This window comes from Neolamprologus multifasciatus, chromosome 10 (genome assembly GCF_963576455.1).
Source record: "Neolamprologus multifasciatus chromosome 10, fNeoMul1.2, whole genome shotgun sequence".
Taxonomy (NCBI): Eukaryota; Metazoa; Chordata; class Actinopteri; order Cichliformes; family Cichlidae; genus Neolamprologus; species Neolamprologus multifasciatus.
The window spans coordinates 13,864,604-13,886,370 of record NC_140448.1 but is presented as its reverse complement, the minus strand read 5'-3'; the positions used below and the strand labels follow the sequence as shown (position 1 = coordinate 13,886,370).

The 21,767-nt window shown below is 42.0% G+C and overlaps 2 protein-coding genes across 8 annotated transcripts; both read right to left on the bottom strand.

Annotated features, from left to right (window-relative positions):
• Positions 1-208: 208 nt before the first annotated feature.
• On the bottom strand, positions 209-8,994 carry LOC146509798 (uncharacterized). Of its 4 annotated transcripts, XM_085174793.1 has the most exons (10): positions 8,314-8,703; positions 7,461-7,522; positions 6,579-7,295; positions 5,661-6,299; positions 2,499-2,614; positions 2,256-2,367; positions 2,000-2,069; positions 1,023-1,094; positions 782-931; positions 209-685 (listed from the first exon to the last, which is right to left on the bottom strand). In XM_085174793.1, exons 1-9 carry the CDS (start codon positions 8,374-8,376, stop codon positions 791-793), a joined length of 1,992 nt encoding a protein of 663 aa, XP_085030919.1. In that variant the 5' UTR covers positions 8,377-8,703; the 3' UTR covers positions 209-685; positions 782-790. The 4 variants fall into 4 exon arrangements, with proteins under 4 accessions (XP_085030919.1, XP_085030921.1, XP_085030918.1 ...); XM_085174795.1 differs by lacking the exon at positions 8,314-8,703 and adding an exon at positions 8,710-8,994 and having other exon boundaries at positions 209-931; XM_085174792.1 differs by having other exon boundaries at positions 209-931.
• A 109-nt stretch (positions 8,995-9,103) lies between these two features.
• Positions 9,104-21,323, bottom strand: map7d2a (MAP7 domain containing 2a). Of its 4 annotated transcripts, none has more exons than XM_085174790.1 (17): positions 20,917-21,323; positions 18,794-18,886; positions 18,274-18,360; positions 18,101-18,178; positions 17,513-17,676; positions 17,325-17,421; positions 16,246-16,335; positions 14,655-14,761; positions 14,453-14,571; positions 13,975-14,336; positions 13,742-13,886; positions 13,482-13,653; positions 13,228-13,332; positions 13,059-13,109; positions 12,808-12,847; positions 11,081-11,735; positions 9,104-10,984 (listed from the first exon to the last, which is right to left on the bottom strand). In XM_085174790.1, exons 1-17 carry the CDS (start codon positions 20,951-20,953, stop codon positions 10,729-10,731), a joined length of 2,658 nt encoding a protein of 885 aa, XP_085030916.1. In that variant the 5' UTR covers positions 20,954-21,323; the 3' UTR covers positions 9,104-10,728. The 4 variants fall into 4 exon arrangements, with proteins under 4 accessions (XP_085030916.1, XP_085030914.1, XP_085030915.1 ...); XM_085174788.1 differs by having other exon boundaries at positions 18,265-18,360; positions 20,917-21,322; XM_085174789.1 differs by having other exon boundaries at positions 13,742-13,883; positions 18,265-18,360; positions 20,917-21,322.
• Positions 21,324-21,767: the final 444 nt, after the last annotated feature.

The following is a 21,767-nucleotide window of genomic DNA, read 5'->3' as shown; positions in this document are numbered from 1 at the left end:
TTTTGTAGAAAACGGGAGAAAAAACCCCAAACAAAAACAGGAAATCTACAGCATCTGATTTAAACACTTGTGGCATCAACTCCCAAAACCTGTATCCACCGAGGTCTTTGCACTCATTAAAGGGTTACACAGTATGAAAATCATTGTGTTATTTTTAAATGTTGTACACTGTTAATGTTGTTTGGGAAAAAAAGAAAAAAGGCTGAGACTGAGTGCTTAATCTCATTTTATTGAAAGTGTTTAAACACATTTTACAAGTAGTACCCAAGTGTCCACCGAGACTGTTTTCTAATCAAAGACATCTCATCGTGGGTCTTTATGGACAGTAAAAGTCAGATACTAAAGAGATTTTTTTTTTTGCACTTAAATCTGAAATGTGACGCTGTTGGTATTAAAAAACAAACAAAAAACCCCAAACAAAGACTCCCATAGTCACAAGCAGCAATTACCAAATCATCTGAAGAGAGGAAAAAGCAGGGCTGTATAATACAATGGCCTATGTTACAGACAATGTCAACCAAAATACTGCAGTACTTTTACAAAGAATAAAGTAAAACACCAAAATAAATTGAATAAAAAGCTTTCACAATGCAGGATGGGATTGTAGTGAAGCTTTCTGCAGTCCCCCTGACAGCAAAGAGCTTGATGAGAATTTTTCTCCATCCATGTTAGCAGAACGTAGGACCTATACAAGAAAAAGAAAAAAAATCTTTAGAATCTTCTTACGTGTTGCTTCTGAAGCACGTATCAAACTTGAAGCCACTGATGCTTCCCAACTCACTAGTGGTCATCACCAGCGTTGCTGGTTGGGTCCTCGGTTGTACGGTGCGCGCTGACGCATCACTCTCATGTTACGGTATTTGGACACGATACTGTAACTCTTTCTGAACACTGGTCTCTGATTCGGGAAAGGACGCGGCACCAAACTCTCCTTTTTCAAAAACAAACAAACATGTAATGAAGAATTCGTTTTAAAGAACGAATGCTTCTTTTCCAACAAGTGAGATGATCTCTCTACTTACCATGAGTGGTCTTCTAAAATTCCCAGACAGTTCAGGGCCCATCCTCCGTGGACCACCAGTGAACTTTGTTCTCTGTAAAAGCACAATGGTAAAAGCTGAGTATATACAGCATTTGTGTGATTGTACTGTAATAACAATACAAATTAGTTTTACATTTTCCAAAACATTACCGCTGTGTTTTTAAACTAGTTTCAATGTCAGGATGCTATAAAGTGTTAATAATAGTTTATCTTCATACCTCTGCAAGCTCAATATAGTCAGAGTTGGTTGATATGGACAAAGCTTTTATCACAATAGAGAAACAGGTCTGCATTACTAGCTGCAATAACCAGTCTATTCACCAACTCTTAAACTTATCAAAAATAAATGTTAAAATAAAATGTCCTTGAAAATCGGGAAACCTATGATTTTTGTTTCAAGTTTGAGAACAAATTAAATATCTAGCATTATTAATCGTGTTACAAATATGAGAACAGCATCTAACATCATTTAGACTTTCTTTCAGTCACCTCACACATTTACTTTTTCTACACTACAAGTATTTGGATAACAATACTTAGCTTCAGGTTTAGCAGATGTCCTTTTGCAGATAACAGAAACATGTCCATTATGATTGGCTGTTGTGGTGGCATAACGACACCCTTAAGTAATGTCTGACAGGCCACATTATTGCCTGTCTGAATTTAAACGCCTACAATTTTCGACACTGACATTCTTTCCCTTCAATAAAGTACTCTGATTGTTTTATAGCCCAGCATTAAATTTTTATTATGATTTCACTGAAAACATCTACATTAACATGCAGACTATTTAGTTTCTTTCATATTTGATCTTGCAAAGATATTTAATTATAATTACTTTACCTTATTAATGCAGACTGACATTGTTTTACACAAGTTTTGCTGATTATTACTGTACATTTAGAGCAGTCTGTCTTTATGGATTATCTTTTCTTCAGCACTGTTTCTTTCACTCACTTGCATGGGTCTGGGTCCTTTCCTTAAGGGTCTCCCAGGTCTGTAGCTGTCATGCATCATATTAACAGGCCTACAAAAAACAAATAGCCATCAGAAACCTGAAGAATACCTTATTTTTATGCTTCTGTGAAATCATACATTTTTCTCATACAGCTAAAAGAGCATGAGGCTGTTACAGCAGTCTTTGAAAAAGACTGAACCTCCTAGTAAAGCAAGAACACCGCCTCAAACGCTGGCATAGTTCTTTCCAATGTACCTAAAGACCCTCTTATCCAAATATTCCTGTTTTCTGTCTTCAGGAGAAGATCTGGTATCACTTGACTTAGAGAGGCGTCTGTTTGGTGTGGTATCGGCATCTGAACTGTGATCTAAAACCGAAAAAAAAAAACCATTTGAAGACACTGCTTAAAACAGTTGACACCTTCAACAGATTATCAGATGAAAATTAAAATAAAAATAAAAATTAGAAATAAGACAAGTACACAAAAACCTGACTTACCACTCTTTGACTTTGGGCTGCGGCCCTTTGGAGGCGAGCAGTCCTTGGAGGAGGAGCTCGGTCCAGGTGGCCAGTGCGACAAAACGACAAGATCACGTTTCTCTATGGGAGAAGATCTGAGGAGAAAGTCACAGAGGTGGTGTTGAGAACACCAGTTCTGAACATAATTAACTTGAAATCTCTGAATAAAAACGGACCTCTACTACAAACTAAAAGAAAGCCTGGCAGCTCTTAAGTAATGCAATTTAAACCAGTAATGAACAAAACTGTTTTGTATGCTGACAATTCAAAAAGCCACGCATCGCTTGGGTACTTACAAAAAACCCCATGGAATGTCCATGCTCCTTTACTCCTATTTTTGTACCCTGAATCAATCAGTGCTCTCTTCAATTACTCAGTGATTGACAGAGGAGCCAAATGTTGGACGACGTTAAGAGATCAGCTTAGATCAGATCAAGTCTTCTATCATCCCTCTTTCACAAGTGCAGGAAGGCAATGCATTTTCCCCCCAATGTCAGAATGAATTTCTGGAGGCTTTATAATCAGACCACACCATGTTGTTCCTTTAGTCCTTTTCAGTTTTCATCATCCAAAGGGCTTCCCCATGATTTAAAGGGGAGATTGGAGTCATCAAGTGATCTATAGTTCTGAAGGTAGAGGCACAGCTTGGTTTTTCTTAGTTTCAAGAGATGATCTAAAGGTTGTCTGTTCACAAACAAGTCCAGGTTTAGAGCGGACTTACTTGAGGCGTTTTAGTGCCAACAAAGGAGGCTTCCATCCAATCATACTCTTGGGATGTTGGGATGTTAGGTATATTGGAAGAAAAGGCTGGGATCAGTTGACCAGTTCTGCCATCGATGGGCGACATTGGCACTCATTTCCTCTTCCATTGTAGTTTAAACTTACATTTGGGTAGATCAGTGATATTCGACGGAGAATGTTTGTTTGGGGCTTTTTGGTTCCTGAAGCTGACAAGGTAGTGTCTTTACAGGTTGGCATTCACAAGTTTGGGTTAGAGACTTTCGTTGCAGTTGCCTAGTAAAATGGCTCAAATGTTTTACTGTCCATGAGGCTTGTGATCCACACTTTATTATTTGATTTGGGTCAGACATCAGACGGGACAGGTAACCTGCTAGTCCAGCTCGCGTTCACACTGATTTAAATAAAAATAAATAACAAGATGTGACGCAGATGCAAAGAGAAAGCTGATCTTGTATCTGTTCCCTTTTAGTATCACATTAGGATTGAGGAGTCTTGTAATATCTTTCCATTCTTTTGCATCCATTGGTGTCATATCTATGGGCCTCACTGATATTGCGTACCTTTGTGATCTCAGTGCTTTTTCCAAAAAAATTTAAGGTGTCATATCAAGACATTTCATACAAGGAAGGGTGTTCTGATGTGATTTGTCCATGGCGTAGCTCTACAGTTGCAGATTTAACTTGATGTGATTATCCCTCATGCATTTCATTAGAAAATTTTCAAATAATTCTCCAGAACTGACATGATAGTTATGTGGGGTATGTCAGAAAAGACGGGGTGCTATGAGACCGTTTCTTATGAAGTTGTGGTGACTGCAGAGCAACAGGTCCAGCGCTTAGATCCACTGCATGAAGTGCAAGTAGCAGTTTGGCTCCTCTTCATTGTGCTGATTGGCAATGATGTAGCACCACTGAGCTTCATGGTTACGTTTGTCCAAACCAAGCTGATCCAGTCCTTCTGCTGAAAATGAATTTGCTTTACTTCTGTCTGACACAGAGTGGCTAAAATGCCTGGAAGTTCCACAGTGTCTGCATACTGGACTACACATCTGATGAAAGTTCGACGAAAAAGTCCCGACTGTGGTAAGTGCTAGAGTTTGGGAGGCTTTTTTGGTTGTTTTTAAAATTTTTGCTCAATTCCTTGTCTCTGGTTTTAAATATTTTATGTTTTCCAGACTCAAGCATTAGTTTGTTTACTGGATTATTTGAAGGGAACAAATTTAAGGGTTATGGCTCAGCTAATTAATCACTGCAAATAAATGCAAGTGCACTTTGCCAGCTACTAGGAACAGCAGCCATGTTAACCAGTGTCCCAGTTTATTTGAGATTTACTGGCTTTTTGGTCTCTGCAATCATCGTCCGTCTTGAAATTATGACTGTATGTGCAGCTTTCTTCTTGGCTCGTCTTACGATTTTTCTGTCTCATATCCTAACACCCTGAACAGCAATTAGTCATAAAACAATGTAAAGCTTTCAGATTTCTTTTTCCGCAAGGAAATACGCATTTTAAGGCAACAATCGCTGTACTTAGTGACAATCGCACCATTTTCAGGAGGCTGTGATAAAATTTCAGCCCAATGGAGCCTTCAGCAGCACAGTGACCTCGTCTTCTGATTTGCGCCATTTGTTTTGAGGTTAGGGTGGGCTGCTTAACTGCTTCTTGATAGAGCATAGACATAATGTGTTTCCTTATCTGGAGAGCCGAGTTAGGAGCAGGGGGGTTGGATAGGAAGCTCTGTGCAAGATCAGAACTTGACAACGCGATGACCACAACTGCTGTAGTATGTGTATTCGCCTGTTCTCCTTCATATATATTAGTATTATATATTGTTCACCGGGGTCTCTCGTGAACACACTTCTGAACACCATGTTTCCACTAAGGTGAAGCATGTAATTACAGTTTAGGTGATGGCAAATGCGGTCCTCTTCACGCCCATCATTTATCTTGTTTTGCATACAGCGACATATTGTTTTACATGAGAGCTGTTAACATCAATTTGTGGATGAAAAGGGCTTCAGAACATGCTGACGAGCACTTCTTTTGAGATCAAGTCAGCAAGTGCTGACAGAAGAATCCTTTGACAGCAAAGCTCAAACTCTTCATCAAGGGGGTTATTAAATCTTTTGGCGAAGATTTAAATTAGATCCTGTGTAACAGATGCATAAAACTTCTCTCCATCCCACTTGACAGGTAGATACTCTGATACATATGTGGTGGTATGTGAAGGTGGCATGTGAAAACATTTGTGGATTTTCATCAACCGAACCACTGCTGCACATTTAGCTCATCACGACATCTCCTTTTTCCACAGTTGGGACCCCTTTCACATAGAGACATTCTTGACCTCCTAATCATCATCATCAAGCCCCTGCGAACAGTGCAACAAGGAAAATACCGTACCTGTGCGCGCTCAAGGACCGACGAGACTCCACCTGCTCTTTTCCTGTATCAGAGTCTCTGGAAGACTTGTTGGCACTGCTTTCTTCTCTGGGGAGTGACTGTGGGGGTTTTCCCCTTCTTGTCTCCACTTTTCTCAGGGGTACTGCATTTAATTGGAAACGTTTCTTCCTGAGAGCAAGAACAGAGCTGGCATTTCCTTGTAAAGCAGAATCACCCAGGCGAAACCTCGGTCGCACATATGGGGGTATTCTGAGCCTCATGAGTGACTCTGCTTTGACTTGTCGGCTCTTAACCAGGAAACTTCTATCCCTAAGAGACAAGGGTTTGCCACCAAATGGCCTGGGAATGCTGAGCAGTTGGGGTCTCACTCTCCGGATCTGTTTTGCATTGCCATGCTCCAGTGCTGCGTCCGAGGAGGACATGCTGATGTCTGATATCCTCCTCTTGCGGGGTCCTGCCATTTGCCTCTCCTGAGGGCCCCTGTGGTAGGAGGATGAAGGTGATGGGCCTCCTTTCCATGAAGGGGATCTGTAAGGAGGTGGGTGAGGCACATCTTGTGCCCTCTCTCTACTGTGGGATCGGCTACCCTGCCTCTCCATGGGACCACGCTGGCGCCTGGAGTCTTGCTCAGATGACCACCTGCATATCCATCAAACAATAGAGAAATCATTATAATGACAGATCCATTGCCATTTTAAGTTGGAGACGGAACTTAACTCTTAAATGACAGAAGTAAACAGGTAGGAGTAAGTTTTTACAGGTGTGATACTCCTCAATGGCAGGTATAACCACATTTACACAGGTCCCCCCATTAACCCCCTCTAATAACTATGAGCTGGGACATAGTAGAAGTAATCATTACAGCCCCTTTGACTGGGAGGACTGGCCACCTTCAGGCCTCTGCTTTAATAATTTTACCCAGCTGGGCTTGCTGCTTCACGGCTGTACCTCTCTGTACACGAGCCTCTCGCATGCATCTCTCTGGGGTTCCTCTGTGACCCCGAGGGCCCATGTTGCCCATTATGTGAGAATGATCCAGCCTCGTGCCAGCGCTTCACGTTGTGACCCGAGTGTTCCTGAGTGGGCCTTTCTCTTGGACTGTAATTCCCTCGAGGGTCTCGACTCCGCTGCTCCTGATGAGGAAAGCCTGACTGCCTTTTGGGGCCTTTGAAAGATCCCTGGTAGCCTGGTGCAGAGCCTGGCCTCCTATCAGCTGGGTGGCCACGAAAATGCCTTGGGGAAGATGATCTGTGACCAGAGGGGTGACCATGAAAAGATGGACCTCTCTGACTATGATGTCCTTGCGCAGGACCGTGAGATGATGACTGATGCTGGACTTGAGGGGAGCGGGTTGGCCTAGATGGAGGCAGCCGTCTCTGGCTATGGTGTGGTTCCATTTTAGGATGGTACGGTTGAAAGGAATCCTGATTTTGGGACCTCCAGTTATTAAAACGTGGCTCCCTTTGCTCTCCCATCAGAGGAACTCTTCTGACAGGTGGGGGTCGTCCTCTACCTCTGGATTCCCTCCAGTTAAGTGGAGGCTTTGCTGGGTAGCCCTGGGCATCTCTTCGACTTCTAGAACTGGGGTTGTAATTGCCTTCATTGTGTCCAGTAGCATGACTATCTCCATAAGGTCTAACAGGACACAAGAAACAAAAACTGGTAAGTACCACCAAACACTTTAAATCATTTTTAAAAAATCAAGTCCAGAGTTCATGTTAAGTCATCAACTTATAAACTTTATGATGAACATAACACCAGGTGATGCTAATGCAACTAGATACAACTGAAAGACATTACCTGGACTTTAAGCGTGGTGGTCCAAAATGCGTTCGGACCATTTTTGGCAGACAGTGAATAATCTATGGACAAAAAGAAATTGAAATCACTGACTCTCAAAGAGGCCTATCCTGACTTCTCGGCCATCCACGTCTTTGTTATGCACTTGATGTGTTTTAATAGGTAACTTTACTACTACCCCCCCCCCCCAAATACAAAGACAAGCAGACATGTGCAACATCTAATATTGGCAGATATATAGTTCCATTTACCTCCAGTTAAAATTTTAGTTTAATTATAATGGGACAAGTTGGCTTTTTAGGCTTGAAATCCGGTTTCCATTGAAATCAACTGTAATTTACATATTCCTTCAAAACAACTACCCAAGATGGCTGCGCAGTGTCCATACTTGCTTATAGAGAGGTTTTTGCGGAAACTTTAGAGTCACACTTTCTAAAGGAATAAACACTAAATAGGATGTTACGAAGATATAAAAAAAAAAAAAACCTGCAAAAAAAAAAAAAAAAAAAAGAGCGAGAGGGGAAAAGGAGAGGGTTTTCCTTTAGCGCCAACTGCTTGTCGTTTCTAACGAACATGTTGTTTATATTCGCCTAAATTCCATCATGTTTAGAGCATCCCAGTCGTGAGAATAAGTACGAAAATGCGATAACACCGCTATGAAGGGACCACATTTCCCACACCTCCTTTTACCAGAGCCTCTTGGCTCATTGTGGCGACCCTAATTAAACTCGACGGCTAAACAGTTTGCTACGAAAAGACAAAAACCAGGTGACCTCCATTAATACAGGCTTGATTGTATCATCTTAAATTCTAACTTAAAAACAGTACGCGTAGGTAGGCTGGGTGGGTTTACCATGGTGGCCGCCGTTTTAGTTTCGTCCAGGAGCAGAGCTGACCGTGCTTCCATTTTTGGCATCAGCTCGCTTCAGCTGTTGGTGAAAATAACACCAGACAAGCACGAATGAAAGCCACCCCACGCCAGGCCCGAGTACATCGCCTCAATGTTTTCGACTAGGTCAACATTTGTTTTTGGGGGTTTTTTGAACAAAAAAAAGAAAGCGCATCTAATTGCAAAGTTAGCTGAGCATAGCTAGCTACTTGGGATATTTCGTTAGTTGGTAACGTCCTAACGCTAACCGTCCAAAATGACATTCACCTGAATCCTTTCAAAGGATTAACAACACGTTACACAAAATAACACAAAAGGTTCACCAATGTGTGCAATTCGGCCATTTCGAGAGGTACTTACCTAAACGCAACGGAAGAGAGAAAGACGAACGCTGAGCACGACACAGCACTCGCCGTCTCACGGCCTTCTTCTTCTTCTACTGCTTCTTCTTGTATTTTTCTCGGCAGTTAGCGAAAGCTTAAAGGCGCATTAGCGCCACCTTCTGTGTCATGACTCTATCGTAGCAATCATTTTAGTTTAAATAATATAGCATAAACTGAAGGATATCCTACCCACCGCAAGAAGTCAGTAAATAAATAACGCGAAACAGGCAGAAAAAAAATGTTATCAACATGGTACAAGTAAATAATCATAGTCATTGTTCATTTCAGGGTTTTGCAGACTGTTGAGTGCTTATGATCCTCAGCACTCGTGCTTCATATAATAGGCACACATGACCACAGAGCCAGAAAAGTCGAAATTCTCAGTTTTGCGCTTTATTGTTTCAGATATCCATGCTAATCATGCACAATGTCTACAGTAATTACATATGCTAGGTGACTGACACTGGTTTCATGTATAGCAATGAGCAAGCGTGAATACTTCTTTGATGTGGCTTTGTGTATTATTAATTCATAACCATTTTCCAGTCCTCCAGCTGTTTGAATATGCAAAATATATAACTCAGATATATGATTTATATTTCAATGTGGCTACTTTGCATAAGACTGTTATATGGCCATTGATTTGGGTTGTTTGACAACAAAAACTAAATGTCACTTCTTAACTGCACTGAATGTCGACATTACTGACTACACCATGGCAGACGTGATGCATTTCAAACCAAGTTTCAAGTATTACAGGTCACAGACACACAACTATCCCAGTGATCAAGTTAAGATAAACACAAAATAAGCACTGAAGTAAAGCAGCTGCTCAGTCCCAGATAAGGCATCTCTACTGAAAATACATTTTAATGCAATACAGAAAGTGAATGTCACTGAATTGTTGAAGAAGTGTTCATGATCTCAGATGTAAGGGTCAGCAGTAAACAGTATCTTTAAAGCTACAGGCCAGATCATTTGCATGTCGCTCAGCAAACATTCCTGTCCCTGCGCCCTTCAGTCCTTCAGTCCAGTTCAGTATCCAGACATAGAGGGAAATTTCTGTTTCACAGATAAGTTAGCACTGGGTCCAACACAGCAAGGCACTCCTACAGATATCTTTTTAAATAACAAGAAGTTTAAGGCTGCCTTGCTTTCTTGATTTCTGTATATTTGTAGAAGACTTTGTGACATGAATTGTTTTTAGTTTGCTGCAACATTCAAGTTTACTTGGAATTTTTTAAGGTCATTTCCCTCCTCATTTGCATGCAGTTAGAAAGATTTGAAAAGGGAATAAAGGGAAAATATCAAGATTATGGTTTGCTGGGAGAGAAAGTAAATAATACATAGTTGGAGTAGTCTGCCTGGATTTTAGTTTGTTACGTAAATCCAATATCAATACACACAAGTAACATTGCCAGCATTAAAAATAAACCTGCCATGAACATTAAATAGTCTTGCCTTCCCAGCAACACTTTGAATATCATTTAAAGGCTTAGGAGGGTGTTTGGAAAGGCTACAGTCATCAGTGTTCTGAGCAGGCTTTAATACAACATGAAAATGAACTGGGAGCCAGTAAGGAATCTGTGCAGGGCAAGCTCTTCCCCAGCTAATGTATTTAAGTAATAGTATGTTTTTGAAATTTTTCTAGTATTCAAATCCCTGATATTTTTTTCCTCCATCAGGTCACACATCTACTGACTGTCTGTCATATGTGGCTACTTGTCCTCAAAACAAGAACTGCAGATTCACAACAGCTGTAACACAGTCATTTGCTATGTTGTTACTAAATAGGAGATGTTTTGTTTATATTGAAGGTCATATAGTACATTTTTAGGTCAATCTCTATGGCTCTATTCCCATTACCTTAATGACACAAGAGCACATATCCAAAATGTGACATCCTTGTGAGCGTATGTGTGCCTGTGTGTGATAGACAGAGATGGAGAGGACAGAGACAAGGCAAGCAAGAGGGGAAGAGAAAGGAATTAATCGGCTACTTGATGCTTAGTTTATTCGAGGATGGAGGTGCCACCCCAATGAGCTTTGAGTCTGAGACGGGACTGACGACACCCTCAATGAGGTTCTTGTTGCAGTCACCGATGCTGCTTTCAGAGGACAGTTTAGCATAGGTGACGCTCCCTGTCAGGTCCATCAGTTCTTCGAGGGCCCGGGTGTTACTCATGCCGCTCTGGATTTCATTGACAGGTGAGAACTCTGGGATCGAAATGAGTTCTTCCTTTGAGGCCGGGCTGAAATATGACCATATGATATATATTACATATTCACACAGCCCCCCCCCCCCCCACCCTCACATTTTAGTAATAAAGTGTTACCTAATGACTCACCTGACCTCCATCGACTGCACCTCATTGCAAGAACCTGTGTGCTTCACATCGAGTGGCTCCAGCTTGATGACTGGTGGTGACAGGTTTCCCATTGGAAGGGGTTTCACAGGAGGTCTACCAACCCCAAGCTGGGACCCTTCTTTATCCTTTCCCCCAGCTTTGTCAGCTGCTGGCACATCCACGCTCTGCTCTTTGCTTGCTTCAGCTGTTGGAGCACTCCTCTTCAAGGCACTTCCTCCACCCTTTCCTCCACTATTCATCATAACGCCCTCTCCCCTCAGCTTTGTGGGGTCTTTCATGATTTGGTCTGTGACATTAACACTTGCTCTGTGCTGCTGGTTTACATTCATTTCCATCTCTCCCCCCTCTTGCTGGAGTACACAGGCTTTGGCCACTTTAAGGTGGCTGCTAATCTTTTCCCTGGTTTGTCTTGTCTCAGATTTCTTGTCAGGAACACTGTGCGTCACGAGATGAGTGTTGTTTTTTACTTGCTTCTGATTGTCCATCTGTGTTTCCACTATGACTGTGTCTGTCTTCCCGAGAGCAGTGTCCTTTATTTTGACCTGAACTATAACCTGCTCTTTAACCTGAAAGTCACCCTTTTTGGTTGCTGGCTCTTTAACCTGAGCATTGCTTTGAATAGTCTTTATATTACCTGTGAAGAATTAAAAGATTTATCTTTTAAAGTGGGCTTTCCTTTGTGTCGACTGTCCAGTTCAACATTAACATTTAATTTAACTTTTAGCACAAGATATTACAGATGTCATTACCCACAGCATCGGCTTAGCAGGTAAAAAAAACAAAAGGACAGCTCAAATAAAGCATAAGCTCAGATTGTGCAGAGCAGCCCGCTAGAGACAGAGCTGAATAAATCTTCCAAGGGCATTTTCAAGAGCGGCTAATTTTACAGTCAGCTCCCTTGGCACTTCACTGAAAGGTGCCCTTTCAGCACCAGGAAGGAAGTCCTTGTCTCCTCATACGCCACCAAACGTTGCAGAAACACCATGAAATATTTTAGATGCTTAGAAATGTGGCTTCATCAGCTGAGGGTCACACCTTCTGAATAATCAAAGCCAAAGCACCAGAACAAGCCAAATCATAAAAATGTAGATGCTGTGGCACATGCTCAAAATTAGCTATTGCAAATTCATTCAAGCTAAATCAGTGGTTCTCAAAGTGGGGTCCGGGGGAATATCCATAGCCATCGGGGTGACATTCAGGGTGCAACAAACCCTTCTCACTGCTGCATAGCTTGGTTGAGTTGGCTGACATGCTGAGTTTGGTTTTCTTGAGAGCTGAAACGGGATGGCCAGTATGCACTATGTCTCGTCAGATGTAAATGAAGTCAGACAGGAAGACAATTTTGTATTTGGATCCTAGTAGCATTAAGGGTATGCTGAAAATATACAACTGTTTTGCACCTAAACCAACTGAAATGCGTTGGTGTTTAATACCATGACAGAGGCGTGGAAACACACAGTTGCAATGACACTCTGAATGGGACTGTTAGAAGCTTGTGGCTTATTGGTGCTGGGACTACGAGGGGGCCCTTAGAAAATGTGCTCCCTTGTAAGGAGCAGCTGCCCTGGCACCCAAAAGTTTGAGAACCCTTGAATTAAATCATAAACCTCGCATGCCCCGATTGCTTCTTTACAGCAGAGCACAGTAAGCAGGACCAGCAAGCAAAACTTAGCGGATCAGCAGGGGGGACTGAATAACACACTAACCTGGTGGCGAGACGCGCTTTGTCTCCACCTGTTCCTCCATCTGATTCAGCGCAGAACAGAGACGATCGAGTAAACATTTAAGGCAATCAGGACACTCAACCAAAGTATCACCAATGATAGAATTTAATAAAGATAACAACATGAGAAAGTTGTAATAAATTAAAGTCAAAAGAAAAAAATATCAAACAGTCAGCGGGTGCTTAAAGGCAGCAGGTCTACTGTATGAGGACAGAAGCTGTCTCTTACAGTACCTTCGACTCAGCTTCACCCTTTCTAGTTCTCTTCATAATCTCCTCAATTCTCTGGAAAAGAATATCAATATTCAATCACTCTGGGAACTTTCCAGATATTCAAACAGATATTTCAAGAGAAGAAATGCAATCTGAATACAGCAGTTGATTTGTCTGTGTCTACAATAACCTTTTTTCTTTGTTGCCGCTCCTCTTCCTCTTGCTGTGTCTGCAGTTCTCTGTCTTGCCGCTGACGCTCCACATCCTCTTGAGCCAGGACTTTGGCTTTTTCTCTCTGTTGAGAGCAAGAAGATCCATACATAGCCAAAGACTGCAATGATTTATCAAGTAATCCAAAATTTTTAAAGACAAGAAATCTACAAAAATCTAAATGCAGAATAATTAGCAATAATAACAGACCAGCACTCTATAGAGACCACTGACCTCTCTGTCCATCTGGGCCTGTAGCTCCTTCTCCTGCTGTTCCTTCTTCCGTTTCTCTTCTTCTTGTTTCAAATGAGCGTCTGCCTCACGCCTTCCTCTCTCTTTCACTTGCTGATTCACTGGCTCCTGCCGTTGCTGCTCCTGTGCAAGTTGCTTCCGTTCCTCTGGTAACCTGATCCACATGCATATGATTTTGTCATCAACATGTTTTACGTGTATTCCAGACCTTATTTAAGGTCATTCCAGATCAATCAACTCACCTTCCTTCTTCTTCTTGCTGCTCCCGTTTTTTCTCCTCCAATTCTTTCTGAGCCCGGGCCTGGCGCCTACGCTCAGCCAGCAACCTGCTAGCCTCCTCTGCATTTGATGTGCCAGCAGCCACCTTGCCTGTGCATGGTGCTGCTTCTATCACATAAACAAACATGGAGTAAGACTCTCCCATATGTACTAAAACTGAATGTAAAGGGGAAAAAAAGGAACTTATAGAATCCACCTTTTTTCTTTTCTCCATCCAGAAAATTGCTCTGTGTCATCTTCTCTAAGGGATCTCCTTTGGAAGTCAGCTGGTTTCCTCTTTCAGGCGACTGACATTTTTCAATAGTGTCTCCTTTGAGGTACTTATCGGAGGATTTGGTTTTAGCAATTTCAGTACTGGCCATATTCTTCTGAGCTGGTGGAGATGAAATTAAGCTGTTGATGTCAGCGATCTTTTTCACTGCAGTCTCAGCTTTGGTGCGCTCGCCCTTTTTTCCCACCTTGTCATTTTCTGCTTTTCTATTATCACTCGGGTTGGGGCGCTGTCTTGTTGGTGAGTAATGGTACTGATGTGCATTGCTAGGAGACTGGGCGCGAATCCTAGGCACACAGAAGGAGATGTCCAACTTAAGAATATAGTTTTATAACAAACTGAACAAAGTACTGCTCATGCTCAGAGATACATTTGCCCACCTTTTACCAGCAGTTTAGCTTACTTGGAAGGGGTGGGAGGGGAAACCAAATGTTTGGTGAAACTGGCAGGAGATTCAGATCTTCTCACAGGGGACCCACAACCTGGGGATGCAGTTCTTCTCTCTCTGCGTAGCCGTTCTTTCTGTAAAAAGCGTTAGCTTCATTTAAATCATAGCCTGTATCCAGTAATGTCTCGTTCTTAAAGATGTTGTGTCAAGGTCTAACCTTTGGGGTGTTGGGAGTGGACTGAGAGCCTCCCTGAAGTCCAGCTCTGTTGTGATCTACACGGTTCACCAAGGTGTGGAAAGGTGACCTGTGAGGGCTGCAGGGTGCTGCATGATGACAGAAATAAATCTTGGTGAATGATACTCACTGATAGAGAGATAAAGACACAGCAGTAAAGGTACTGGACAGCACGTGCTGCATACAACTAAAGCTTACACACTTATTTTTACAGCAGAAAATAAGCTACACAGTATCAGAGCTGGAGGCCTTCATTTTTTTTTTTTTTTTTAAACACTGCATTTCCTCTCTCTGATTAAAAGGAAGGCATCGAGCTTTCAGCTTAGGATAAGCAAAGTCTAATGTAGAAAACATTTCACTGCATCTGCATTTTTGTGATTCAGCCATCAGTCAGACATAATAAAGGTATTAACACTTTCATTTTAGCAATTAACCCATGCACTGCAGTGCACTACAGTGCAGCATGATGCAACCACACATGTGGCAATACAGTGGCTGTGAAAAACAGTGCAGAAACCCACTCCCAACATTTGGTTTGTGACTGCAAATGAAAACAGACAGATTTTGTGCAAACTCAAATTACAAAAGCAAAGGCCCTAAACACTGACCACTTTGCAACACCCACGTTATATATATATATATATATATATATATATTTTGCCATCTTTGCACCTTGTCATCAAGCTGAACAGTCTCCAAGGAGTGCAGTCATCTCAGTGTGGCTGTATCTGTGTCTATTTTTGTGCACATATTTTTATTCTAGGTCACTTACGATTAATCTCTGAAACAGCCTGCTCCAGGGACCCAAAGGCAGCATCACTTAGCTGCTCTTACTCTGAAAACCTAATTTCAGGTGATCACAATAAAACACCCCGACCCATCTACAAACTCTGAAAACACCCTCCAGCATTTCAGACCCAGGATCCAGAGTTTAACTACAAAATTTAAATACTAATCCAGAAGTTGTTTTCTGGATTACAGGAATGTCCCTGCTACAGTGAAACACAGCAAAAATCTCATATACAAAGGCTTGATGATGATGAATTTATGGAGGAAACAAGTTTAAACTAACAAGATTCAGTCTGTGAAAAAGCTGACACTGTGCACTTTTATTTTCCTCTTTCTCCTGCATGGTGGTCTACCCGCAGATGTGCTGCTGAGTTGGCAAAGAAAAGCAAACTGAAATATTTCTGCGTGCTTTTATGTGAAAATTACGTTACATCAGATTAAGACAAGTATTTTAGGATAAATGTTTAGAAATATGACAGCAAAACCTCTTTTTCTGATAACATCTTTGTCTTGATTTCAATCCCTGAAGGCATAGTACTGTGTTCACAGTGCTGTGCCTCTATGCTGTCTTTGCAAATAACTCAAATGTAAAAGCCACTGCAAAAACATACACAACGAGGCCTGCAAAACATACAAAAGCAAAGAAGCTAAGAAACTGAGCAAAAGAGTAACTTAACAGGCGTGCGTTACAGAAAGAAAAATTTGCCGGACACAAAGCACACGGTAACTCTTGGATGAACAGGTGGGGTAATGGATTTGGGAGGCAAGGGGGGCTAAACTTTACCAGATTCGCTGACAGCAGGAATGGGGGAGGCAATGCCATGGGAAAAGGCGGAGGCAGCAGAGAGAGGGAGTGGGGCATTCTCACAGTCACCTATAGGCAGCGGGCGGAGCAGAGCAAACAGAGCATTTGTGAACAGTTTATCTGAGCAATTCCTCATCCAGTTGTAGAGACCAGCAGGGATGCTGTGAAGCCATGTAACAGAAACATTTTTTTCCTTTAATTTAAAGCTGCTATTTGTAGATTTTGCATATTTTTGAGTGTATAAACATGGAGTTAGTGTATCAGCTACTTTGCTTCATTCATTTGCAGACGTTTGAACAGACAGTTCTCTCCAAAATGAAACTGACATATTTTTATTCTGGCCTATAGTGCTATTATCTATTGTCTTCCCTTGTGTAGTGCCAAAAAACACACACATAAAAGTAAGGTGTGTCTTTCCAGAAATCATGTTTCTGATACTCAATAGAAATCCACAAACTTTGTTGCATGCAATTTATTTTCTGTCTATCAACCCACACCTGCCTACTGTATAGAAGGGTGTGTGTATCTACCTATGACGACAGACTTGCATCAGTGTGACAGGATGCAAACATTAGCCCCCGCCCTCCCCTCAGCTGAGCTCTAATATCAGCTATACTGTATGCATCCTTCTTTTGGTTGGCAGGTGTAGTTTAGTAGAAAGAAAATAGTTCCTACATGAAACAAGGCTTGGATTTTTTCCTGGAAAGAGACAAAGTTGCATACGAATGAGGATGGGGGGACATTTGTCACTACCGAGCAGAGGAACTGTCCTTCAAAAAGATGCTGATTAGCGATACACCCGTGCTGTGTAATACCGCCATGTCTTTGCAGAAAAACAGGAAAACATCTCTGTTCACGTGCATTTCAGAAGCCAGGCTGTCAGCCACGATCAACCCTCTTTAACACACACATAGTGTTTGTCTGTGTTATGTTATCTAACAGAAATACAGCAAAATGTAGCTGCAGCATCTTTTCAGTATTCTGCTATTTCAGACCATCCCACCATATGCTTCCATGCTTCTTTGTTCTCAGGAAAAAAAACCCCAGACTATTCTTACCTGCTCCTTGATGGTAGCCTCTGCTGCAGCGTTTTGTCCTCTGCTCCAGCTGGAGGCTGCGCTCCAGAGAGCGTTTCATCAGGGCCTCGAGACGCTCCTGAATGCAGCACAGCAGAGGTGACTTTTACACAGACATTACAACTTCACCATACTCACTGATCACAAACACACAACAACAAAATGCTGACCCGCTCCTCCTCGAGCTGCTGCCTCCTCTTTTCCTCCACCGCAGCTCTGCGGAGATCCTCTTTCTGCCTCTGCTCCTCCAGCCGCCTCCAGCGTTCCTCCACTGTGCGTTCATACTGCAGCCGAGCTCTGCGCTCCTTCTCCCTGATTAGCTGTTCCCGGGCCGCTGAGAGAGACAGAGTGTCTTTTTGCTCTTTGCTTGTTCATACATCACACATACCATGACTTTCCTTCTCTTTAGTAAATAGGTTTGGTTCAATTTAATTTGGTTAAGTTGAGTTTGTGTCTCTATCCACGCCCAAGATGAGATCATGAAGTGAGAAAACCCGGTCATCATGAGGTCACCGCTGGCGCTGCGGGATTATCTGCGAGTAGGAGACCTACTTTTGCGGACTTTCCTACCTTAAACTCTCTAAAGTGACACAGCACATCGTATCAAAAACCCAGTGAACTCAAAGTGCATCCTCTAGCCCTTCTATAACCAATTAGACTGCAGAAGAAGGGGGGGGGGGGACGACTGACTGAAACTGGAAAGGAACAAAAAGCCAGAGGCCAACAGAAAACAAAACAAAAACCAGGACATCACCTACCCAGGCTTCTCTCCCTCTCCTCTCGCCGCTCCTTGGCTAAACGCATCCTGTCGTCTGTCCTCAAGTAACCCTCCAGAACTGAAAGAGGAAAGATATTAGAGAGCAAAAACAGGGCAGTGGCAATAAAAGAAAAAAATAAAACAAAAACAAAAGTTGAAACTTACTTGGTTTACCTCCATGGTTGCTGCTGACATTAGCAGGTAGGTGGGAAGGGGAAGCGTGCCCATTCATGTGTAGCTTCTTCTCTGTGTTAGATGGGGCTGGTTGGAGGGACGGAGGGAAAGGACACTCAGCTTTGCATAAAGTGGGGTGACATCAGTGCACTGCTACTTTCTCATCAGCAGAGGGAAACATTCATTCAGCTTGATTAGGGGCGTCTGTGTGGCAAAATGCTCAGTCAAGAAGTGTCAAAACAAGCAAGACAGGAGAGGAAACTATCCTCCATGTGGGAGTCAGTCCACATATGCTGACTGTTGCTTTTTGTTATTGTTGTTGAGCGTTCACAAGCCGCCCCCCCATTCACCGATAACAGCAAGGCCCTCAAGCACGCTGCCCTAATAGTAGTCTATAAGTCTATAAGCAATTGTGCAAAAGTCCAAATGATTGGAGAGTAAGTGAATTTAATCCAGATTAAACAGATTAATGGAAGGAAAAGTGTGATTTATGTGACAGAAGCCAGAGAGGATTACTCACTGTTTTTTCCAGTCCGGGCTGGAGAGCTGTGACTGTTTGTTGGAGATTTCTTGTCAGGAAGTAGAGTGATGGATGGTGGTGCCATCTTTTCACCTAAAGCACAAAACAAAGCAACACTTGGTGTGTTCATCTAAACGATATGGTCATTTTATTACATTAATGTCACAAAATCACTGTGTGAACGGAAGAGCTTGCCTGTGTACTTATATTGGTAAATTCACTGGAGTGAACATAATTTATGAAGAGGTTTTATATGTCGATCGATCTATCGATCTATCGATCTATCGATCTATCGATCGATAGATAGATTAAAATGTTTTCCTATTATAGTCATTCTAATCCTTTTTGGTCCATTAAAGTATGTTTATGGAACTGTGATGTCATATTTGTGACAATTTCTGCTGCTCTCTTGGCCAGATTTATCTTGAAAAACATATTTTTTTATTCTCACTAACACTTTCCACCCAAACAAACAAAGGAAATGTAACAGTCACTTTATCAAAAACTGATTGGAGCTTCTAACATGTGACAGTGATATTCCTTTTTCGTTCAAAGTAACTTCATGAGGCATATGTTTGGGATATTTTTCACACATTATAGGCCAAAAAGTCATTTATAACACTTTAAATTCCCACAGTCTATTTTTGCACAACACTTGTGCACAGCAAAATAAACCACAGTCACATGATGTGTTCTCATTTGAAGTCTTTTCCCTTAATAAACAGAGTGACACCCATAAATTACAGTAATAAGTCAGAATATAAACCCTTTTGGATTTTAAGATTTAGAACAAAAACATTTTCTAAAAGTTCAAGAGTCAAAACAAACACATTAATGATCAAATATTATACTGTGAGATGACTATTGTCCTGAAATGAATCCTGAAAAAAGTCAGTAGGACATCATCAGTGTAAAGCCCAGCCATGAAAATATTTAATTCCACAGATTCACTCAATCGATCTGTGCAACGCTGGCTGAACTGTCCTCACACAGCCAGTCGCTTCACTTTATCAAGTGAATTACTTCCTTTCCAGTCAGGGCTTTTATTGTCTGCTGAAATCTGGCAGACAACAAGGACTCCTTTTTCTGCATGATCTGACTGACATCAGACACGAGAGCTAAACGTTAATGCTCAGCTGACTTCATTAAACATATTCCTGTGCTCACTCATCGTTTTGTAACATTTCCATGATGACATGAGCTCTTTTATAGGTCACAGGTAAGTCTACCTCTGAGTAAGGTGGTTGCAATTATTGACTGTAGCTTTTATGGGTTTGAGGGTAATAAAGACCAGGCTGTCTCTGTTGTCCCTGTCAGATTACTCTTAACCATTAAAAATAAATTTGTGTGTATCTATCTATCTATATGTATATTTATATATATGTGTGTGTAGAAGCTGAAGAGCTCATGGAGATGAAGTTGCTTTAAAAGCATTTAGAGGTGTAAATATTCAGTCCTTTCATCTTTCTCCTGTGAAGCAGTGAACTACAGTGACACGGGCAAATCTTTCGTCATGATAGTTAATTTGACTATTGTGCATCAGGGATATTTCTCCTCTTTCACGGTGTACAGGGTGGAAGCTAAACAAAGTGGAAGCTTATTATTCAGCTTATTGCTATTTTTATTGCACAAAGTCTGAACAGAAATGACTTCTTGTAAAATCACCCACAGGCCTCTTGTACCTCCACCCATTTGGACCTTTTTTGAGCGTCGTCACAGCAAACAAAACAAAAATAATGGTAATAATAATAAAGAGCAACGTGGGCTCAGCATGGGACCCCCTATCAAAGCCCTAGCATTGATATCTACCCCCACACAGCTCACACAACGACAGAAACGCACAAAGAAACAACGCATTTCTCTTGCTCGCATTTACTCTGGATTAGTGATTTAGCTTTTTTTTCAATGAAAGTGAGGTCGGGCATGCACTTTACAGAAAATACCGCCATCCCCACAGTGGCTATTAAGTGAGAGAGAGAGAGAAAAAAGACGCTGGAGCTGGATCATCACCGCACAGCGTCAGGCAGATAAAGCAGCAGCGCTAATATCAGTTGCGTCATGCATGAGTCTGCTTTAAATCCACGACGAGGAGAGTAAACAAACGCCACATACACCAGGCTTACCTGTGACTGCGCCGGATAAGGCGACTGTTTTCGCCATGGTAGCTATTACAGTCAGAACAGCCTACACCCAAATGTCATCCAAAGCGGGCTACAGTGATGCAGCACGGCGATCCGTTTCCCTCCAGCAGCAGTGATAATCGCAGCCACGGCGGACCAACGCGAACACACAGCATTCAGCGAGGTGCACTGAAGGTCGCTATGCGGCTGTGGTGAAACGTGGATGAAGGAGAGAGAAATGCTGCTGGGCATGAAGCGGCAATGATAAAGCGTATACAACCCCGTGTGCTCGCCAAACCACAGAGTGCGTCTGCACGGCGTGAGCGCGCACTCATACACGGGCCGTCACACATTACCGGCAGATGGAGATTTCCACTCTGTGCAAACAGCAGGCGGGCCCAGAGTGAGCACACTTTGACGCAGCGACAGATTGCGGGGACACTATGTATAAGCAATGTGTTGTTGTTGTTGTTGTTGTTGTTAATTGTAATAGCCTCGTTTCAGCAAAGATAATTCATATTAAGCTAAAACTGCGTGTCACACAACTCAAGAAAAGGCTCGTTATTGTGACTGTGATGTTCATACAGAAGTTTGTACGAAAGACATGCAGGACACAATATCATCAATCTGATAAACACAGTGGCCGAAAACAGGTGGGAATGACCAGACACACAATACGTCACTCATGCTACAACATTAATTTATATTATTTTTCAGCATTATGCAATATGCTGAGCATTGCAATTTATCAACTTTCTTTTTTAGTTAAATTCTATCAACATCTGTTTAATCCCATAACAAAACTATCTCACTTGTGTTGTTTTTGTTGCAAAATTACATTGTCAAGTGCACCA

Excerpts from the sequence above, each read along its gene's own strand:
- LOC146509798 (XM_085174792.1), bottom strand. The coding sequence starts at position 8,376 with ATGCCAAAAATGGAAGCACGGTCAGCTCTGCTCCTGGACGAAACTAAA. Across the intron at positions 1,095-1,999 it reads AAGGACCCAGACCCATGCAA|AGAACAAAGTTCACTGGTGG; the intron begins GTGAGTGAAAGA and ends GTGCTTTTACAG. Across the intron at positions 932-1,022 it reads ATTTTAGAAGACCACTCATG|GAGAGTTTGGTGCCGCGTCC; the intron begins GTAAGTAGAGAG and ends TTTTTGAAAAAG.
- map7d2a (XM_085174788.1), bottom strand. The coding sequence starts at position 20,953 with ATGGCGAAAACAGTCGCCTTATCCGGCGCAGTCACAG. Across the intron at positions 14,337-14,452 it reads TCCCCTCCCACCCCTTCCAA|GATTCGCGCCCAGTCTCCTA; the intron begins GTAAGCTAAACT and ends CTGTGTGCCTAG. Across the intron at positions 10,985-11,080 it reads GTGCAGTCGATGGAGGTCAG|CCCGGCCTCAAAGGAAGAAC; the intron begins GTGAGTCATTAG and ends GTCATATTTCAG.